Source organism: Scylla paramamosain, chromosome 13, assembly GCF_035594125.1.
Source record: "Scylla paramamosain isolate STU-SP2022 chromosome 13, ASM3559412v1, whole genome shotgun sequence".
Classification (NCBI taxonomy): Eukaryota; Metazoa; Arthropoda; class Malacostraca; order Decapoda; family Portunidae; genus Scylla; species Scylla paramamosain.
This window is the reverse complement of record NC_087163.1, coordinates 10159897-10177277: the sequence shown is the minus strand read 5'-3', so window position 1 is coordinate 10177277 and position 17381 is coordinate 10159897. Positions and strand designations below refer to the sequence as shown.

The following is a 17381-nucleotide window of genomic DNA, read 5'->3' as shown; positions in this document are numbered from 1 at the left end:
GTTCTTTTTTCTTTCGCTGAACCTACCAGAGCTTTGTTGTTTATTGTGTACCTACTGTGAGGAATTCATCTACCTACGCTAAGTACTTTGCATTTGTTAATATCAAACTGCATTTGCCATCTGTCTGTCCATTCGTTCATTCTTCCCAAATCTGCCTGCAAGGCGATAGCATCCGAATCTGACCTAATTAATCTACTTATCTTCGTTTCATGGGCAAATTTAGCAACGTCACTACTAATCCCACTATTCAAGTCATTAATATATATTAAAAACAACAATGGTCCGAAAACTGATTCCTGTGGCACCCCACTAAATATTTGACCTCACTCTGATTTGCAGATGTTTATTACAATTCCGTCGCTTGTCGCCTAACCACGATCTTATCTAGACTAGCAGCTTCCCATCTATCCCATGCCCCATAACCTTTCTCAGCAGCCTCTGATGGGGTACCTTGTAGAACGCTTTACAGAAGTCTTGGTACAGGATGTCATAACTATCTGCCACCTCGTAAACTTTACTGTAAAAACTCGACAAGTTCGTAAAACAAGACTTCCCCGTCGTGAAGCCATGCTGTGACTGATTTATCAAGTTATGCTTACAAGTACGTTTTTAAAAACAGAGATAGATGAATTAGTAAAAGACAGAGGAAAGTGAACAGAATATTAAAAAAAAAAAAAAGAAGAGATAAATCCATAAAAATTCAAAACTAGCCGGTATACAATTAGAGAAATAGATTGTAACGAAATATAAGAGAGAGAGAGAGAGAGAGAGAGAGAGAGAGAGAGAGAGAGAGAGAGAGAGAGAGAGAGAGAGAGAGTTGTGACATTTGTTCTGACCATTAGGTCTGTCGGCTTTAACGTGCTGTGTCAGAGGCGACAAGAACGAACCTCCAGTCGCTCTATCATCCCTCTCAACTGCCCCCTCTCCCCCTCACCTGCTCTCAACTCTCACCTCAGTCCCCTTCACCCTCCCTCACTTTCTAACTCCATTATTTACCTGTAGCAGAAGAGACGGTGGTGTGAAGTGCGTGCATATGTGTGTGTGTGTGTGTGTGTGTGTGTGTGTGTGTGTGTGTGTGTATGTGTGTGTGTGTGTGTGTGTGTGTGTGTGTGTGTGTGTGTGTGTGTGTGTGTTAGTGTGTGTGTGTGTTTTACGTAAGAGGAAAAGAATCCCACTGAAGTGCCAGTCCCAGTAGAGACGTCAAGAGAATGATCGAAAATTAAAGGATGAGTGTCTTGAAACCTACCTCTTGAAAGAATTTAAGTCATAGGAAGGAAATACAGAAGCAGGCAGGGAGTTCCAGAGTTTACCAGAGAAAGAGATGAATGATTGAGAATACTGGTTAACTCATGCATTAGGGAAGTGGACAGAATAGGGATGAGAGAAAGAAAAAGTCTTCGGCAGAGAGGCCGCGGAAGGAGGGGAGGCATGCAGTTAGCAAGTTCAGAAGAGCAGTCAGCATGAAAATAGCGGTAGAAGATAGCAACAGATGCAACATTGCGGCGATGAGAAAGAGGTTGAAGACGGTCAGTTAGAGGATAAGAGCTGATAGGACAAAAAGCTTTTGATTTCACTCTGTCTAAAATATAAGTGAATACCCTCCCCCATACATGTGAAACATACTCCATACATGGACGAATAAGAAAGCTGTACAGAGTTAGCAGCTGGAGGTGGTGAGAAAAACTGGCGGAGACGACTCAGAATGCCTAACTTCATAGAAGCTGTTTTAGCTAGAGATGAGATGTGAATTTTTCAGTTTAGATTATCAGTAAAGAACAGACCGACGATGTTCAGTGTAGAAGAGGAGGGGCAGTTGAGTGTCATTGAAGAAGAGGGGATATTTGCCTGGAAGGATTTGTCGAGTTCATAGATGGAGAAATTGAGTTTTTTAGGCATTGAACAATACTAAATTTGCTCTGCCCCAATCATAAATTTTAGAGAGATCAAAAGTCAAGCGTTCTGTGGCTTCTTTGCGTGATCTGTTTATTTCCTATAAAAAGAAGTGGAAAAGTGCAGAGTGATATCATCAGCGAAGGAGTGGATAGAACAAGAAGTTTGGTATAGAAGATCATTTAGAAGCTTTAGAACATCACCGATGAATAATAGGAAGAGAGTAAGTGACATGTCAGAGCTCTGAGGAACACTATTGTTAATAGATTTGGGAGAAGAAGAGTGACCAACTACCACAGCAGCAATACAATGGTCAGAAAGGAAACTTGAGAAGAAGTTACAGGGAAAAGGATAGAAGCCGTATGAAATTAAAGCATTGTGCCAAAGCTTCTAAAAGCTTCTGATATTTCTAAGGAAACAGCAGAAGTTTCATCAAAATCTCTGAAAGAGGATGACCAAGACTCAGTAAGGAAAGCCACATCACCAATAGAGCGGCCTTGACGGAACCCACACTGGCGATAAGATGTAAGGTTGTGAAGTGATAGATGTTTAAGAGTCTTTCTGTTGAGGATAAATTCAAAAACTTTGGATAGGCAGGAAATTAAAGCAATAGGAAGGTAGTTTAAGAAATTAGAACGGTCACCCTTTTTAGGAACAGGCTGAATGTAGGGAAACTTCCAGCAAGAAAGGAAGGTAAATGTTGATAGACAGAGTTGAAAGAGTTTGATTAGGTAAGGTGCAAGCACGGAGGCACAGTTTCGGAGAACAATAAGGTTCATAAGCCTTCCGAGGGTTTAGGCCAGTGAAAGCATGAAAAACATCACTGCGAAGAATTTTAATGGGTAGCATGAAGTAGCCAGAGGGTTGAGGAGAGGAATTAACAAGTCCTGAATCATCTAAGGTAGAGTTTTTAGCAAAAGTATGAACGAAGAGATCAGCTTTAGAAATAGATGCGATGGCGGTAGTGCCATCAAGTTAAAATAAAGGAGGGAAAGATGAAGAAGCAAAGTTACTGGAGATGGTTTTAGCTAGGTACCAGAAGTCACGAAGAGAGTTAGATCTTGGAAGATTTTTGGATTTTCTATTAATGAAGGAGTTTTGGCTAGTTGGAGAACAAACTTGGCATGATTCAGGGCAGAAATATAAAACACGAGATTCAGATGATGGAAGGCTCAAGTATCTTCTGTGGGCCACTTCTCTATCATGTATAGCACGAGAACAGGCTGTGTTAAACCAAGTTTCAAAGGTTTAGGTCGAGAGAAAGAGTGACGAATGTACTCCTTCAGTGCTAGACACTAATCACTATTATGCACTCGGCACATAGAGACGGTTAAAAGCATAAGCAGAAGGATCAGAGGTTAGGAAAATTCAAGAATGTAGGGCATATCTCCAAGACGGAAATACGTGTGTGTGTGTGTGTGTGTGTGTGTGTGTGTGTGTGTGTGTGTGTGTGTGTGTGTGTGTGTGTGTGTGTGTGTGTGTGTGTGTGCGCGTGCGTGCGTGTGTGTGTGTGTGTGTGTGTGTGTGTGTGTGTCTGTGTCTGTGTGTGTGTGTGTGTGTGTGTGTGTATGTGTGTGTGTGTGTGTGTGTGTGTGTGTGTGTGTGTTTTTATTTTTTTTATGTTGCCAAGGGCAACAAAAATCTAATAAAAAAAAATGCCCACTGAAGTGCCAGTCCCATAAAAGGGTCAAAGCAGTGGTCAAAAATTGGTCGATAAGTGTCTTGAAACCTCCCTCTTGAAGGAATTCAAGTCATAGGAAGGTGGAAATACAGAAGAAGGCAGGGAGTTCCAGAGTTTACCAGAGAAAGGGATGGATGATTGAGAATACTGGTTAACTCTTGCGTTAGAGAGGTGGACAGAATAGGGGTGAGAGAAAGAAGAAAGTCTTGTGCAGCAAGGCCGCGGAAGGAAGGGAGGCATGCAGTTAGCAAGATCAGAAGAGCAGTTGGCATGAAAATAGCGGTAGAAGACAGCTAGATATGCAACATTGCGGCGGTGAGAGAGGGGCTGAAGACAGTCAGTTAGAGGAGAGGAGTTGATGAGACGAAAAGCTTTTGATTCCACCCTGTCTAGAAGAGCAGTATGAGTGGAACCCCCCCAGACATGTGAAGCATACTCCATACATGGACGGATAAGGCCCTTGTACAGAGTTAGCAGCTGGGGGAGTGAGAAAAACTGGCGGAGACATCTCAGAACACCTAACTTCATAGAAGCTGTTTTAGCTAGAGATGAGATGTGAAGTTTCCAGTTCAGATTATAAGTAAAGGACAGACCGAGGATGTTCAGTGTAGAAGAGGGGGACAGTTGAGTGTCATTGAAGAAGAGGGGATAGTTATCTGGAAGATTGTGTCGAGTTGATAGATGGAGGAATTGAGTTTTTGAGGCATTGAACAATACCAAGTTTGCTCTGCCCCAATCAGAAATTTTAGAAAGATCAGAAGTCAGGCGTTCTGTGGCTTCCCTGCGTGATATGTTTACCTCTTGAAGGGTTGGACGTCTATGAAAAGACGTGGAAAAGTGCAGGGTGGTATCATCAGCATAGGAGTGGATAGGACAAGAAGTTTGGTTTAGAAGATCATTAATGAATAATAAGAAGAGAGTGGGTGACAGGACAGAACCCTGAGGAACACCACTGTTAATAGATTTAGGAGAAGAACAGTGACCGTCTACCACAGCAGCAATAGAACGGTCAGAAAGGAAACTTGAGATGAAGTTACAGAGAGAAGGATAGAAACCGTAGGAGGGTAGTTTTGAAATCAAAGCTTTGTGCCAGACTCTATCAAAGGCTTTTGATATGTCCAAGGCAACAGCAAAAGTTTCACCAAAGTCTCTAAAAGAGGATGACCAAGACTCAGTAAGGAAAGCCAGAAGATCACCAGTAGAGCGGCCTTGACGGAACCCATACTGGCGATCAGATAGAAGGTTGTGAAGTGATAGATGTTTAAGAATCTTCCTGTTGAGGATATATTCAAAAACTTTAGATAAGCAGGAAATTAAAGCAATAGGACGGTAGTTTGAGGAATTAGAGCGGTCACCCTTTTTAGGAACAGGTTGAATGTAGGCAAACTTCCAGCAAGAAGGAAAGGTAGATGTTGACAGACAGAGCTGAAAGAGTTTGACTAGGCAAGGAGCAAGCACAGAGGCACAGTTTCGGAGAACAATAGGAGGGACCCCATCAGGTCCATAAGCCTTCCGAGGGTTTAGACCAGCGAGGGCATGGAAAACATCATTACGAAGAATTTTAATACGTGGCATGAAGTAGTCAGAGGGTGGAGGAGAGGGAGGAACAAGCCCAGAATCGTCCAAGGTAGAGTTTTTAGCAAAGGTTTGAGCAAAGAGTTCAGCTTTAGAAATAGATGTGATAGCAGTGGTGCCATCTGGTTGAAGTAGAGGAGGGAAAGAAGAAGAAGCAAAGTTATTGGAGATATTTTTGGCTAGATGCCAGAAATCACGAGGGGAGTTAGATCTTGAAAGGTTTTGACATTTTCTGTTAATGAAGGAGTTTTTGGCTAGTTGGAGAACAGACTTGGCATGGTTCCGGGCAGAAATATAAAGTGCATGAGATTCTGGTGATGGAAGGCTTAAGTACCTTTTGTGGGCCACCTCTCTATCATGTATAGCACGAGAACAAGCTGTGTTAAACCAAGGTTTAGAAGGTTTAGGACGAGAAAAAGAGTGAGGAATGTACGCCTCCATGCCAGACACTATCACCTCTGTTATGCGCTCAGCACACAAAGACGGGTCTCTGACACGGAAGCAGTAGTCATTCCAAGGAAAATCAGCAAAATACCTCCTCAGGTCCCCCCAACTAGCAGAGGCAAAACGCCAGAGGCACCTTCGCTTAGGGGGATCCTGAGGAGGGATTGGAGTGATAGGACAAGATAAAGATATGAGATTGTGATCGGAGGAGCCCAACGGAGAAGAAAGGGTGACAGCATAAGCAGAAGGATTAGAGGTCAGGAAAAGGTCAAGAATGTTGGGCGTATCTCCAAGACGGTCAGGAATACGAGTAGGGTGTTGCACCAATTGCTCTAGGTCATGGAGGATAGCAAAGTTGTAGGCTAGTTCACCAGGATGGTCAGTGAAGGGAGAGGAAAGCCAAAGCTGGTGGTGAACATTGAAGTCTCCAAGAATGGAGATCTCTGCAAAAGGGAAGAGGGTCAGAATGTGTGTGAGAGAGAGAGAGAGAGAGAGAGAGAGAGAGAGAGAGAGAGAGAGAGAGAGAGAGAGAGAGAGAGAGAGAGATTCTGATATTTCGTGTTCGATTTTTTGTTTTTTGTTTGTGCCCTTTCTCTCTCTCTCTCTCTCTCTCTCTCTCTCTCTCTCTCTCTCTCTCTCTCTCTCTCTCTCTCTCTCTCTCTCTCTCTCTCTCTCTCTCTCTCTCTCTCTCTCTCTCTCCGTCCTTTCCTTCCCTTTGATATTTTTTGTTTTATTTTGCCTTCCTCTTTTCGCTTTTTTTCCTACCTTCGTTTCCTTTCCTCTTGCATGACTTTCTTTGCCTCCCACTCCATATCACTTTTATTTCAATCCCATCCTTACATACCAGTACATTTCCTTATTCTCGAGCTTCTCTCCCCTTCCTAATCTTCCCTCCTTTTCTCTCACCATTTTCATGCTGCCTTCCTTATTCTTGATTGACATGTTTATCCATCCTTCTACTCTTTATTCATTTATTGTGCTATGTATCTCATTTTAGAGTGGAGAGAACTTATCACAAACATTCTTCTAAATTCACCGCGTCAGCTAATTTTTTTTTTTTTTGTGTTACTTTGTGTTCCTTCTCTTTCTCGTTCTCCTCTTTCTCTTCCTCCTTCTCCTCTTCATCCTTAACTCAGCTAAATCATCAAGGTTCAGCAAACGATCCATCACAGAGACCATTTAACAGCATTTGATCAGTGCTGCTACAAGTCTTTCCTTTCAGTGGATCTTAATGACGAGAGGAATGCCCGTCACTCCCCAGATGCTGCTTAATGAATCGTTCAATGAGTTTCAAAATCGAGGCTGAGGCAGTGAGTTAGCGGAGGCTGAAGTCTTGACTATATTGAAAATTTGAATATACTGGTGTTTGTTGAGTGGGAACTTGTGAACGCAACTAGGTGAGGTGAGAGTGAGCGAGATGGTGTGGGATGAAATGGAGGTCACGCGAAAATGGGTATTTATTTGCTTAACTGAGCCGAGGTTCCCTTTCTAGTAAAATAAAGGAATTTCTTGTGGATTTGTTTTGTATAGTGTGTGATTCTATATTCTCGTGGTTTATGGAAAGGTGCATGAAATCTAGAAGTAAATGATTTTTTTAATACACTTTCCTCTTGTCTTACTATTATTATTATTTTTATTATTGTCATTATTACTATCATAATTATTATTATTATTATTATTATTATTATTATTATTATTATTATTATTATTATTATTATTATCATTATTATTGTTATCATTATTATTATTATTATCATTATTATTATTATTATTATTATTATTATTATTATTATTATTATTATTATTATTATTATTACTATTATTATCATTACTATTACCACTGCTACTATTATTATTATTACTATTATTATCATATTTTATTTTATTTATTTATTAATAAGAACATAAGAACACAAGAACATAATAAATAAGGGAAGCTGCAAGAAGCGACCAGGCTTACACGTGGCAGTCCCTTTATGAAATATACCTACCTATTTCCATCCATAAACTTGTCTAATCTTCTCTTAAAGCTCTCTAGTGTCCTAGCACTAACAACATGATTACTGAGTCCGTTCCACTTATCTACCACTCTATTTGAGAACCAATTTTTTCCTGTCTCCTTCCTAAACCTAAATTTTTCAAGCTTGAACCCTTTATTTCTTGTTCTACCCTGGGTGCTGATCCTAAGAATTTTGCTTACATCCCCCTTGTTATAACTCTTATACCACTTAAAGACTTCTATCAGGTCCCCTCTTAAACTACGTCTTTCTAAAGAATGTAAATTTAACAGCTTCAACCTCACCTCGTAAGGAATACTCCTCATCCCCTGTATCCTTTTAGTCATTCTCCCCTGTACTGATTCTAATAGACCTATATCTTTCCTGTAATGTGGCGACCAGAACTGCACAGCGTAGTCTAGATGAGGTCTGACCAGCAGCAAGTATAATTTTGATATTACTTCCGGCCTTCTACTTTTAACTCTCCTAAAAATTAATCCTAGTACCCTATTTGCCCTGTCTCTGGCCTCTATGCACTGTTTACCTAGACAGAGTTCAGAGCTAACTATAACTCCTAAATCTTTCTCGTACCCTGTACCTACCAGAGTTTGATTGTTTAATGTGTACCTATTGTGTGGGTTTCCTCTACCTACGCTAAGTACTTTGCATTTATTGATATTAAATTGCATTTGCCATCTATCCGTCCATTCATTCATTCTATCTAAATCTGCCTGCAAGGCGGTGGCATCCGATTCTGACCTAATTAATCTACCTATCTTTGTGTCAACCGCAAATTTACTAACATCACTACTAATTCCACTATCCAAGTCATTGATATATATTAGAAATAACAATGGCCCTAATACTGATCCCTGTGGCACCCCACTAATTACATGACCCCACTTGGATTTCACGCCGTTTATTACAACTCTCTGTCGCCTGTTACTAAGCCATGACCCTATCCAGCCTAACACCTATCCCGTGTGCCCTAACCTTTCTCAGGAGCCTTCGATGGGGTACCTTGTCAAATGTTTTACTAAAGTCCAGATATAAGATATCATAACTATCACCATCATCTACTGCCTCGTACACCTTACTGTAAAAACTTAACAAGTTTGTCAGGCAAGACTTCCCCTTCGTGAAGCCATGCTGTGACTGATTTAGCAAGTTATGTTTGTCTAAATGTTCCCTATTGTTCCTCGCTATTATTGACTCTAACATTTTACCTACAACTGAAGTTAAGCTGACAGGTCTATAGTTAGACGCTAAAGTTTTATCTCCTTTTTTAAAGATGGGTACTACATTAGCCTGCCTCCATATTACTGGTACCTCACCCGACTCCAGTGATTTCCTAAAGACAGAAACTAACGGCTCACTAATAATTTCTTTGCATTCCTTAAGTACTCTGGGATATATTTCATCAGGTCCTGGTGACTTTAACTTTTTTAGCCTATCTATCTCCTGTTCCAATATCTCCCTAGTTATGGAAATATAATAATGGCTTGATTAATTTATCTATTTTTCGCCTTGTTTATTTATTCATTTCTTTATTTCTTTATTTTGTCCGGCACCATTCTCCGTGGTGTATGAGTCTTTTATGTTCAGAAGCATTCAGGAAGGGAGTCTGGAAACAAAGATTTGTATGTTGTCGTCTTATACTACCATTCTTTCAAACGTGATTTAAACATGGATACATTTTCTTTCAATGTTTAGTATCTTATTCTCTTTCTTTCGTGTGGTATTTTATTTCTCCATATTCCAGATGAAGTCTATGAATTTGAAAATATATTTACTAAATATATATTTTCATTTAATTTTATCTATCATCACTTTCTTTTATGCAGTTTGATTTTTCTTTATTGCAAAGCTCTCACTAAAGAGGGATTGCAATCTGGAGAAAAGTATGAATGTATTAAAATATATACGTCCCTTTCATTTTGCATTATCTCCTTCATTCTTTTGTTTTTGTTTATAACTAAACCCTATCGTCGCCACGAACTTATATTTTGTAGGTACGTTCTTAGTTACACTTTTCTTTGTTGCAGTATATTTCCTTTTCGTTTATTGGATAGGAATGTCGTCTGGCGGTGCGCGAAAAGTTACACGAACAGAAGTTTGCAAAGTACTTGAGTCCTTGTGATGCTACTCTGCCAAAGTTTCTTGGGGAGAAAAAAATAATAAAGAGGAGGAAGAGGCTCAGGTCAAGGAGATCAAAGGACAAAATCAAAAAGAATACGGCGAAGAAGATGAAAAGAAAGGGAGAAAAAGAAGTGGCAGAAGAACAAGAACAAGAAGAAGAAGAAGAAGAAGAAGAAGAAGAAGAAGAAGAAGAAGAAGAAGAAGAAGAAGAAGAAGAAGAAGAAGAAGAAGAAGAAGAAGAAGAAGAAGAAGAAGAAGAAGAAGAAGAAGAAGAAGAAGAAGAAGAAGAAGAAGAAGAAGAAGAAGAAGAAGAAGAAGATGATGATGATGATGATGATCATCATCATCATCATCATCATCATGACCATGATGATAATGATGCTCATGATCATGATGTTCATGATCACGATCATGGTGAAAAAAGAAAGAAAGAAAAAAGAAAGAAAGAAAGAAAGAAAAGAAAAGAAAGTAAAGAAAGAAAAGAAAAAGAGAAGAAGAAGAAAAAAGTAGAATTAGAAAAAAAGTAGAGGAGTAGGAGAGATATTGTAATAATGTTTTGTTGTGGAATGGAAGAAATATGTGCTCCAGGAGGAGGAGGAGGGGGAAGCAAAAGAGTTCTAAAAAGAAAATATAAATGTAAATGAGCACGAAGAATAAAAAAGAATTCTTGAAGTGCAGTTTTTTTTTTTTTTTCTTAATTCTCCGAAGAGCCATTAAAGCCATGACAACACCCAACAGACTCTTGAACCAAAAATACATCATGAATAATAAAATAAAGCCTACCAGAGGCGAGAAGCATTTCTGTTGCAATGTTTTTTCTTTCTTTCTTTTTTTTTCTTTCTTACTTTCTTTCTTTCTTTCTTTTTTTTCTTTCCTCCTGAACGTAAACGTACCCCATTTGCACCGCCACTATTCTGTGCCATTAAAAGTGATACAAAAAACTTTCCCTGAAAAAATATTATGTTAAAAAAGGGGAGATGGGTGTTTTAACAGTTTTGTCAACACTATCACTGACGTGTATATCTTTCCTACTCCGTTTTTCTAACAGACATGAGTGATTTTTTTTTTTTTTTTTTTAGATCTTTGAGATGATTATCATAAAGCATTATCTACTCGTCATTAAATAAATCGCAAGCTTTCCTTAAAATGTGTATCAAAGAAAGGAATCTTCTTTCTTTGAAAATATAAATTCAGATTTTTTTCTTTCTATTTATACAAATATTGTACACGTAGAGCTTATGTTTTTGCCTTTTACCAATTTCCTCTTAATACTTGTGCTCCGTAAGTATGTATCAAAGATATCTGTGTTTTCCATTTTTCGCATTTCCATTATCTGCAGCCTCTTACATCACATCATCTTTAAAAAGCTTTCGCTACACTATCCACACACAGTTATGCCACACAGTGAGCATAACGTAAAGAAAATAAATGACGAAGGATTTTTTTCACTCCACCACCGCCATTACTACCTCCATCCATCCATCTCCCCATCACATATAATCATCATCACCGCCACCTACCATCAGCATCGCCATTACCACACATCTCCCTCCTTCATCATCATTATAATTCTTTATAATTCCGCTGCAGGTCAAGGGCCTCCCTTACCTCCACTCACTTTTGTGTACTGTCTGTCTATTCCAGGAAAAACAAAGTATGTCTGACTTTTGGCACTTCTCATGTAATATGGTCAGATTGTTATAGAAAAACTAAGGTGGAGGAATATAATTACTGGTGTTTTAACATTTGTTACTGATTAAATGTTTGCGCTGCTGGGTTTATATCACCTGTTAAGATGGACCTTTCACTACTCAGAGTCACATTAGATCGAGCCACCTCTATACTCACTCCTGCCCAAAATAATCTGATGCCAGATTTGAGGATTTCCGCTCTGTTTCTGGAACTATACAACACCTCATCTGTCGGTTTATTCCAAACAATTCCAATAAAGACAAAAGTATCCCCAACCTTCTTTCATCTCTGTTCATCTGTTATTATTATTATTATTATTATTATTATTATTATTATTATTATTATTATTATTATTATTATTATCATTATTATTATTATTATTATTATTATTATTATTATTATTATTATTATTATTATTATTATTACTACTACTACTACTACTACTACTATTATTATTTTTATTATTATTATTATTATTATTATTATTATTATTATTATTATTATTATTATTATTATTATTATTACTACTACTACTATTATTATTATTTTTATTATTATTATTATTATTATTGTTATTATTATTATTGTTATTATTATTATTATTATTATTATTATTATTATTATTATTATTATTATTATTATTATTATTATTATTATTATTATTATTAATATTATTGTTACTATCATTATATTATTGCTATTTTTTTTTTTTTATGTAGGAAGGACACTGGCCAAGGGCAACAAAAATCCAATAAAAAAAAAATGCCCACTGAAATGCCAATCCCACAAAAGGGTCAAAGCAGTGGTCAAAAAATTGATGAATAAGTGTCTTGAAACCTCCCTCTTGAAGGAATTCAAGTCATAGGAACGTGGAAATACAGAAGCAGGCAGGGAGTTCCAGAGTTTGCCAGAGAAAGGGATGAATGATTGAGAATACTGGTTAACTCTTGCGTTAGAGAGGTGGACAGAATAGGGGTGAGAGAAAGAAGAAAGTCTTGTGCAGCGAGGCCGCGGAAGGAGGGGAGGCATGCAGTTAGCAAGATCAGAAGAGCAGTTAGCATGAAAATAGCGGTAGAAGACAGCTAGATATGCAACATTGCGGCGGTGAGAGAGAAGCTGAAGACAGTCAGTTAGAGGAGAGGAGTTGATGAGACGAAAAGCTTTTGATTCCACCCTGTCTAGAAGAGCAGTATGAGTGGAACCCCCCCAGACATGTGAAAGTCCATACATGGACGGATAAGGCCCTTGTACAGAGTTAGCAGCTGGGGGGATGAGAAAAACTGGCGGAGACGTCTCAGAACGCCTAACTTCATAGAGGCTGTTTTAGCTAGAGATGAGATGTGAAGTTTCCAGTTCAGATTATAAGTAAAGGACAGACCGAGGATGTTCAGTGTAGAAGAGGAGGACAGTTGAGTGTCATTGAAGAAGAGGGGATAGTTGTCTGGAAGGCTGTGTCGAGTTGATAGATGGAGGAATTGAGTTTTTGAGGCACTGAACAATATCAAGTTTGCTCTGCCCCAATCAGAAATTTTAGAAAGATCAGAAGTCAAGCGTTCATTATTATTATTGCTATTATTAAAATTAGTAGTAGTAGTACTAGTAGTAGTAGTAGTAGTGGTGCGCAGTGGTAGTAATAGTGGTAGTAGTAGTGTTAGTATTAGTAATAGTATTATTATAGCTATTATCATTATTATTATTATTATTATTATTATTATTATTATTATTATTATTATTATTATTATTATTATTATTATTATTATTATTACTATCATTGTTATTATTACAGTTATTGTATGGGTACTATTGGTTTAATTTTCTTTAAACTTATATACTACAAAAGACTTATGTAAATAATTGAAACATGTAAATAGTTCGTCGGCCTTAGCTGCCTCGCCTTTACATATAATAACATCCAATATAAGTCCACAGAGAGCAAGAGCTCAATGGACGAATGGCTTACTAGATTTATATGTATATCAAACTTGTATCCTACTATAAGGCCAATAAACATATCAATATCAATATCTCCCTGTATATTTAGGACATCCCAACAAAGTCTAAAATAACCACAACTTTCTTCATTCATCTCTGCTCGTTGCAAAGGTATTGCAGATCATAAAAATAGCAGAACATAAGAGCTTAAGAAAAGCTACAAAAAAGTAATTCTGGGACAGCTACAACCTTTTCCACTCCTTTCTAATTAGCGGCCATTTATTCCAGGCTACACTTAACGTTAAAGTTGATAGCTTCACACATTACCTGCTTCTCACTCACCTCACACTTACCAATTCACATTTTCTCCCTTCTACAGGTGTCATGGATCCGAGGGCGGGACTTAAGAATCCTGACAGTGGGTCGCTACACCTACACGACGGACCTTCGCTATGAGGCGCTGCATCAGAACGGCACCAACCAGTGGACGCTTCGAATTAGGTCAGCCCAGCCACGTGACCAGGGCACCTACGAGTGTCAGGTCAGCACGAAGCCAGTCAAGACCTTCAATGCCTACCTCAGAGTACTGGGTGAGTTCTTAGGGGATGAGGAGGGTGGGAGTGAGGAAAGTATGAAAGTGATAACATGAATGGCAATATACATAATAGATAAAAAAAAAAAAAAACATAAAGAAACCTACAAGAATCCAGTAGGTCTACATATGGCAGTCCCTGTATATTACAGCTAAGCCTGTCTGCACCTATTATCCTTCTCCATGAAGTTGCTTAATCTTTAAAATCTTCCTGTTGACTGTACTGAAAATCTGATAACCGACAGTCATCTACCACTCACACAATAGTAAGGAGAGGAGAGTGTTGCGGGAGATATTTGGGAATGAAGGATGAGGGGAGAAAGGGGAGGAGGAGGAAGAGAAGGTAAGACAGGAGGAAGGAATGAAGGAAAAGAAATTGCAAAGAATGGATGAAGGTATGGAAGAACAGAGAGAGAGAGAGAGAGAGAGAGATGAGAGAGAGAGAGAGAGAGAGAGTGAGAGAGAGAGAGAGAGAGAGAGAGAGAGAGAGAGAGAGAGAGAGAGAGAGAGAGAGAGAGAGAGAGAGAGAGAGAGAGAGAGCGAGCGGGGAGGGGTTGGTTAAGAGGGGAGAAGTGTCATGGCAACAGGAAAGGTAAGAGGGGAAGTAGAAAAAGGTGTATTAGATCCATAAACATTCTCTTGTTTGTAGAGGTGTGAAATGGAAGGAGAAATAGGGGAGAGGGATAGGAAGGAACTAAAGATAGCAAACGAAAGGAAGGATGGAAAGAAGAAAAGAAAGTACGAACGATGAACATAATAAGAGAAGCACAATGAAAGAGAGGAAGTTGGTGAGGTAAGAAGAAAACTATGAATGGAGTGATGGATACATAGCATTACTTTTTGACATACCAGGGCAGACGAGCAGACATGCATGTGTATAGACTGACAGGCAGATAGACAGACAGACAGCGGTGTAATTTCATACTGATAAGTTATTCTAAACAAAAAGGAGAGAGAGAGAGAGAGAGAGAGAGAGAGAGAGGAGGAGAGGAGAGGAGAGAGGAGAGAGAGGAGAGAGGAGAGAGCGAGAGAGAGAGAGAGAGAGAGAAGCGAGAGAGAGAGAGAGAGAGAGAGAGAGAGAGAGAGAGAGAGAGAGAGAGAGAGAGAGAGAGAGAGAGAGAGAAAGAGAGAGAGAGAGAGAGAGAGAGAGAGAGAGAGAGAGAGAGAGGAGAGAGAGAGAGAGGAGAGAGAGAGAGAGAGAGAGAGAGAGAGAGAGAGAGATTCAACACAAACAAAAAAAAAATTAAGCCAGAAATTAAAGGAAAATACAGACAAACACACACACACACACACACACACACACACACACACACACACACACACACACACACACACGCTTGTATTAGTTAATATACATATATACTTTTCTACTAGTACTTTGTAAAGGTGGTGCCCAAGGAAACACGGTGGTAAAGCATCTGTAAAATAAAGTATACAGTATAAATAAGTGAAGCTGCCACCGAGGCCAGGCAGACAAGGAGTACCGATGAAGGAATGGTTGCTGGACCTGCCGACTCAGGTCAAGCTGGGACTTGTGAGGTGAAGGGAGGTCACACGGCCAGAAAGGTAAAGAGCACCGCGGAGACAAAGGGTGAGAGTTGACTTTACTCCCATGTGGTGATAGGCTGGTGGCCAGAGGCTGAGTCAGGTTGGGAACAAAGATGAGGTTATCTGTGGCCGTCAAGTTCCAAGGGGAAAGGTGTGCCATGGAATATAGGGGCGATCAAAGCGTTCTGCCACATTGCTCGACCACCCTTCTCGCTGCATCCTCGCAACGAACAAAGCATACGGGATGACTGAGGCACATTGAAGCACATGAGTTACATAATAAAGACGTGCTCATCTATGTAAGACACGTCAATTATGCACTAAAGCCAACTGCAAGGCTCACAAAATAAAGACATCAGAAATGTGAGTACGCACTGGTGAATCACAAAACTCACATAGCAAAGACGTCAGAAAAGAAAGCACAGTGGCCAAATACAAAACTCACACTAGTTGTGACGTCAGCACAACGAACCACAGGCCAAGAAAAGCACTAGGACACAATAGAGACTCAAAATAAGAGAACAAAGCGTTTCTATGCCAAATAGATTACAAAATAAAAAAAATACACTGCAAAATCATAACACCGCACTGATAATGCACATAATGGCGATAAAATCTTCAAGTGTGGTAGATCGTGGCAGATTATGCACTGGAAGTCACGAGCAGGAAAGACAACACGGACAGGGAACACCAAAACTTGCAGATGCGAAGACTGACAGCATGGGATTCAAAGTCTTAGAATGACGGGATCAGCAGTAAAGCAGTCGATATGTGTTGGCGACGGCTTAAAAGGTCCAGACTTGAAACAGAGATGGCATCGGTGATGGCTTGAAGTCATACGGGCACAGGCTGAGTAGGCTTGGCACAAAAAGTTTGAAAGATGCCCTAAAAACAGCTTGAAGAATGCACCGTAGACATGTAGTAGCAAAGCAGTTTGCATCGGTGAGAGTTTAGCAGAAATGCGTTGGTGACGGCAGGTAACCCGGAGGTGAAGAAGGTAGCTGAGTAGCTGGCAACAAGCAGGAAGGGCACGTGGGCCAGGAGGGCTAGTAGTGTCAAATCATCCCACCGCTGCTGCCACCATTTTTATGTACCAGGAATGTATTGATTCTTCTACTAGTACTGTGTAGTGGTGGCCGGGATATAGATAAACTCCTTGTAAAACAGTGCTGTCGTATATTAATAAAACAATAATGTACAAAGATAAATAATAAGTGAAGGTGCCCGGCAGGTCGCATGTCCACCACTGAGGCCAGGCAGACAAGGACCCTCCATGGCCGCCAGCGAGACTGAGCGGACACAGGCTACTGATGTCAGGGTGGTTGTTGGGTTGGCTCAGGTCAGGCTGGGACTTGTGAGGTCCAGAATGCCCACCCGGCAGTGGAACAGGCCGGAGCACCGCGGAGACAAAGGGGTGGCGGAGAAGAGGGTTGACCTCAATCCACGTGGTTGGTCGAGGCTGGTGCCCGAGGTATCGTTAAGTCTCACGGGAAAAAGCGTTCCATGGAATGTAGGCGGCAAGGCTGCGGGCTTGTCCCCATACCAGCACAATGCTCGGCCACCTTTTTATAGGCATGCCCTCATGCCTACAAAACATATGAGGTGATGCAAGGACATTGAAGCACATAATTCACATCATAAATACGCTCTTACTTGTGTAAGACCTGTGATGTATATACCATAGCCAATCGCAAGACTCACAGAACAATGACATCAGAAAAGTGGGTACGTACTGGAGAATCACAAAACTCACATAGCAGTGACTTCAGAAAAGAGCACAGTGGCCAGTCACAAAACTCACACTAACTGTGACGCAGCACAGCGAATCACAGGCCAATAAAAACACTGGGACACAGTAGAGGCCTTAAACAAGAGAACAAGCCGTTTCTAT

At 39.9% G+C, this 17381-nt stretch overlaps 1 protein-coding gene across 1 annotated transcript in view; it reads left to right on the top strand.

Annotated features, from left to right (window-relative positions):
* The window catches only part of LOC135106424 (zwei Ig domain protein zig-8-like), a 79772-nt gene that overhangs the window by 15595 nt on the left and 46796 nt on the right, over positions 1 to 17381 (top strand). The window contains exon 2 of the mRNA XM_064015431.1: positions 13730 to 13940. Within this exon, the coding sequence (XP_063871501.1) occupies positions 13730 to 13940 (211 nt within the window). The remainder of the gene's footprint in view (positions 1 to 13729; positions 13941 to 17381) is intronic.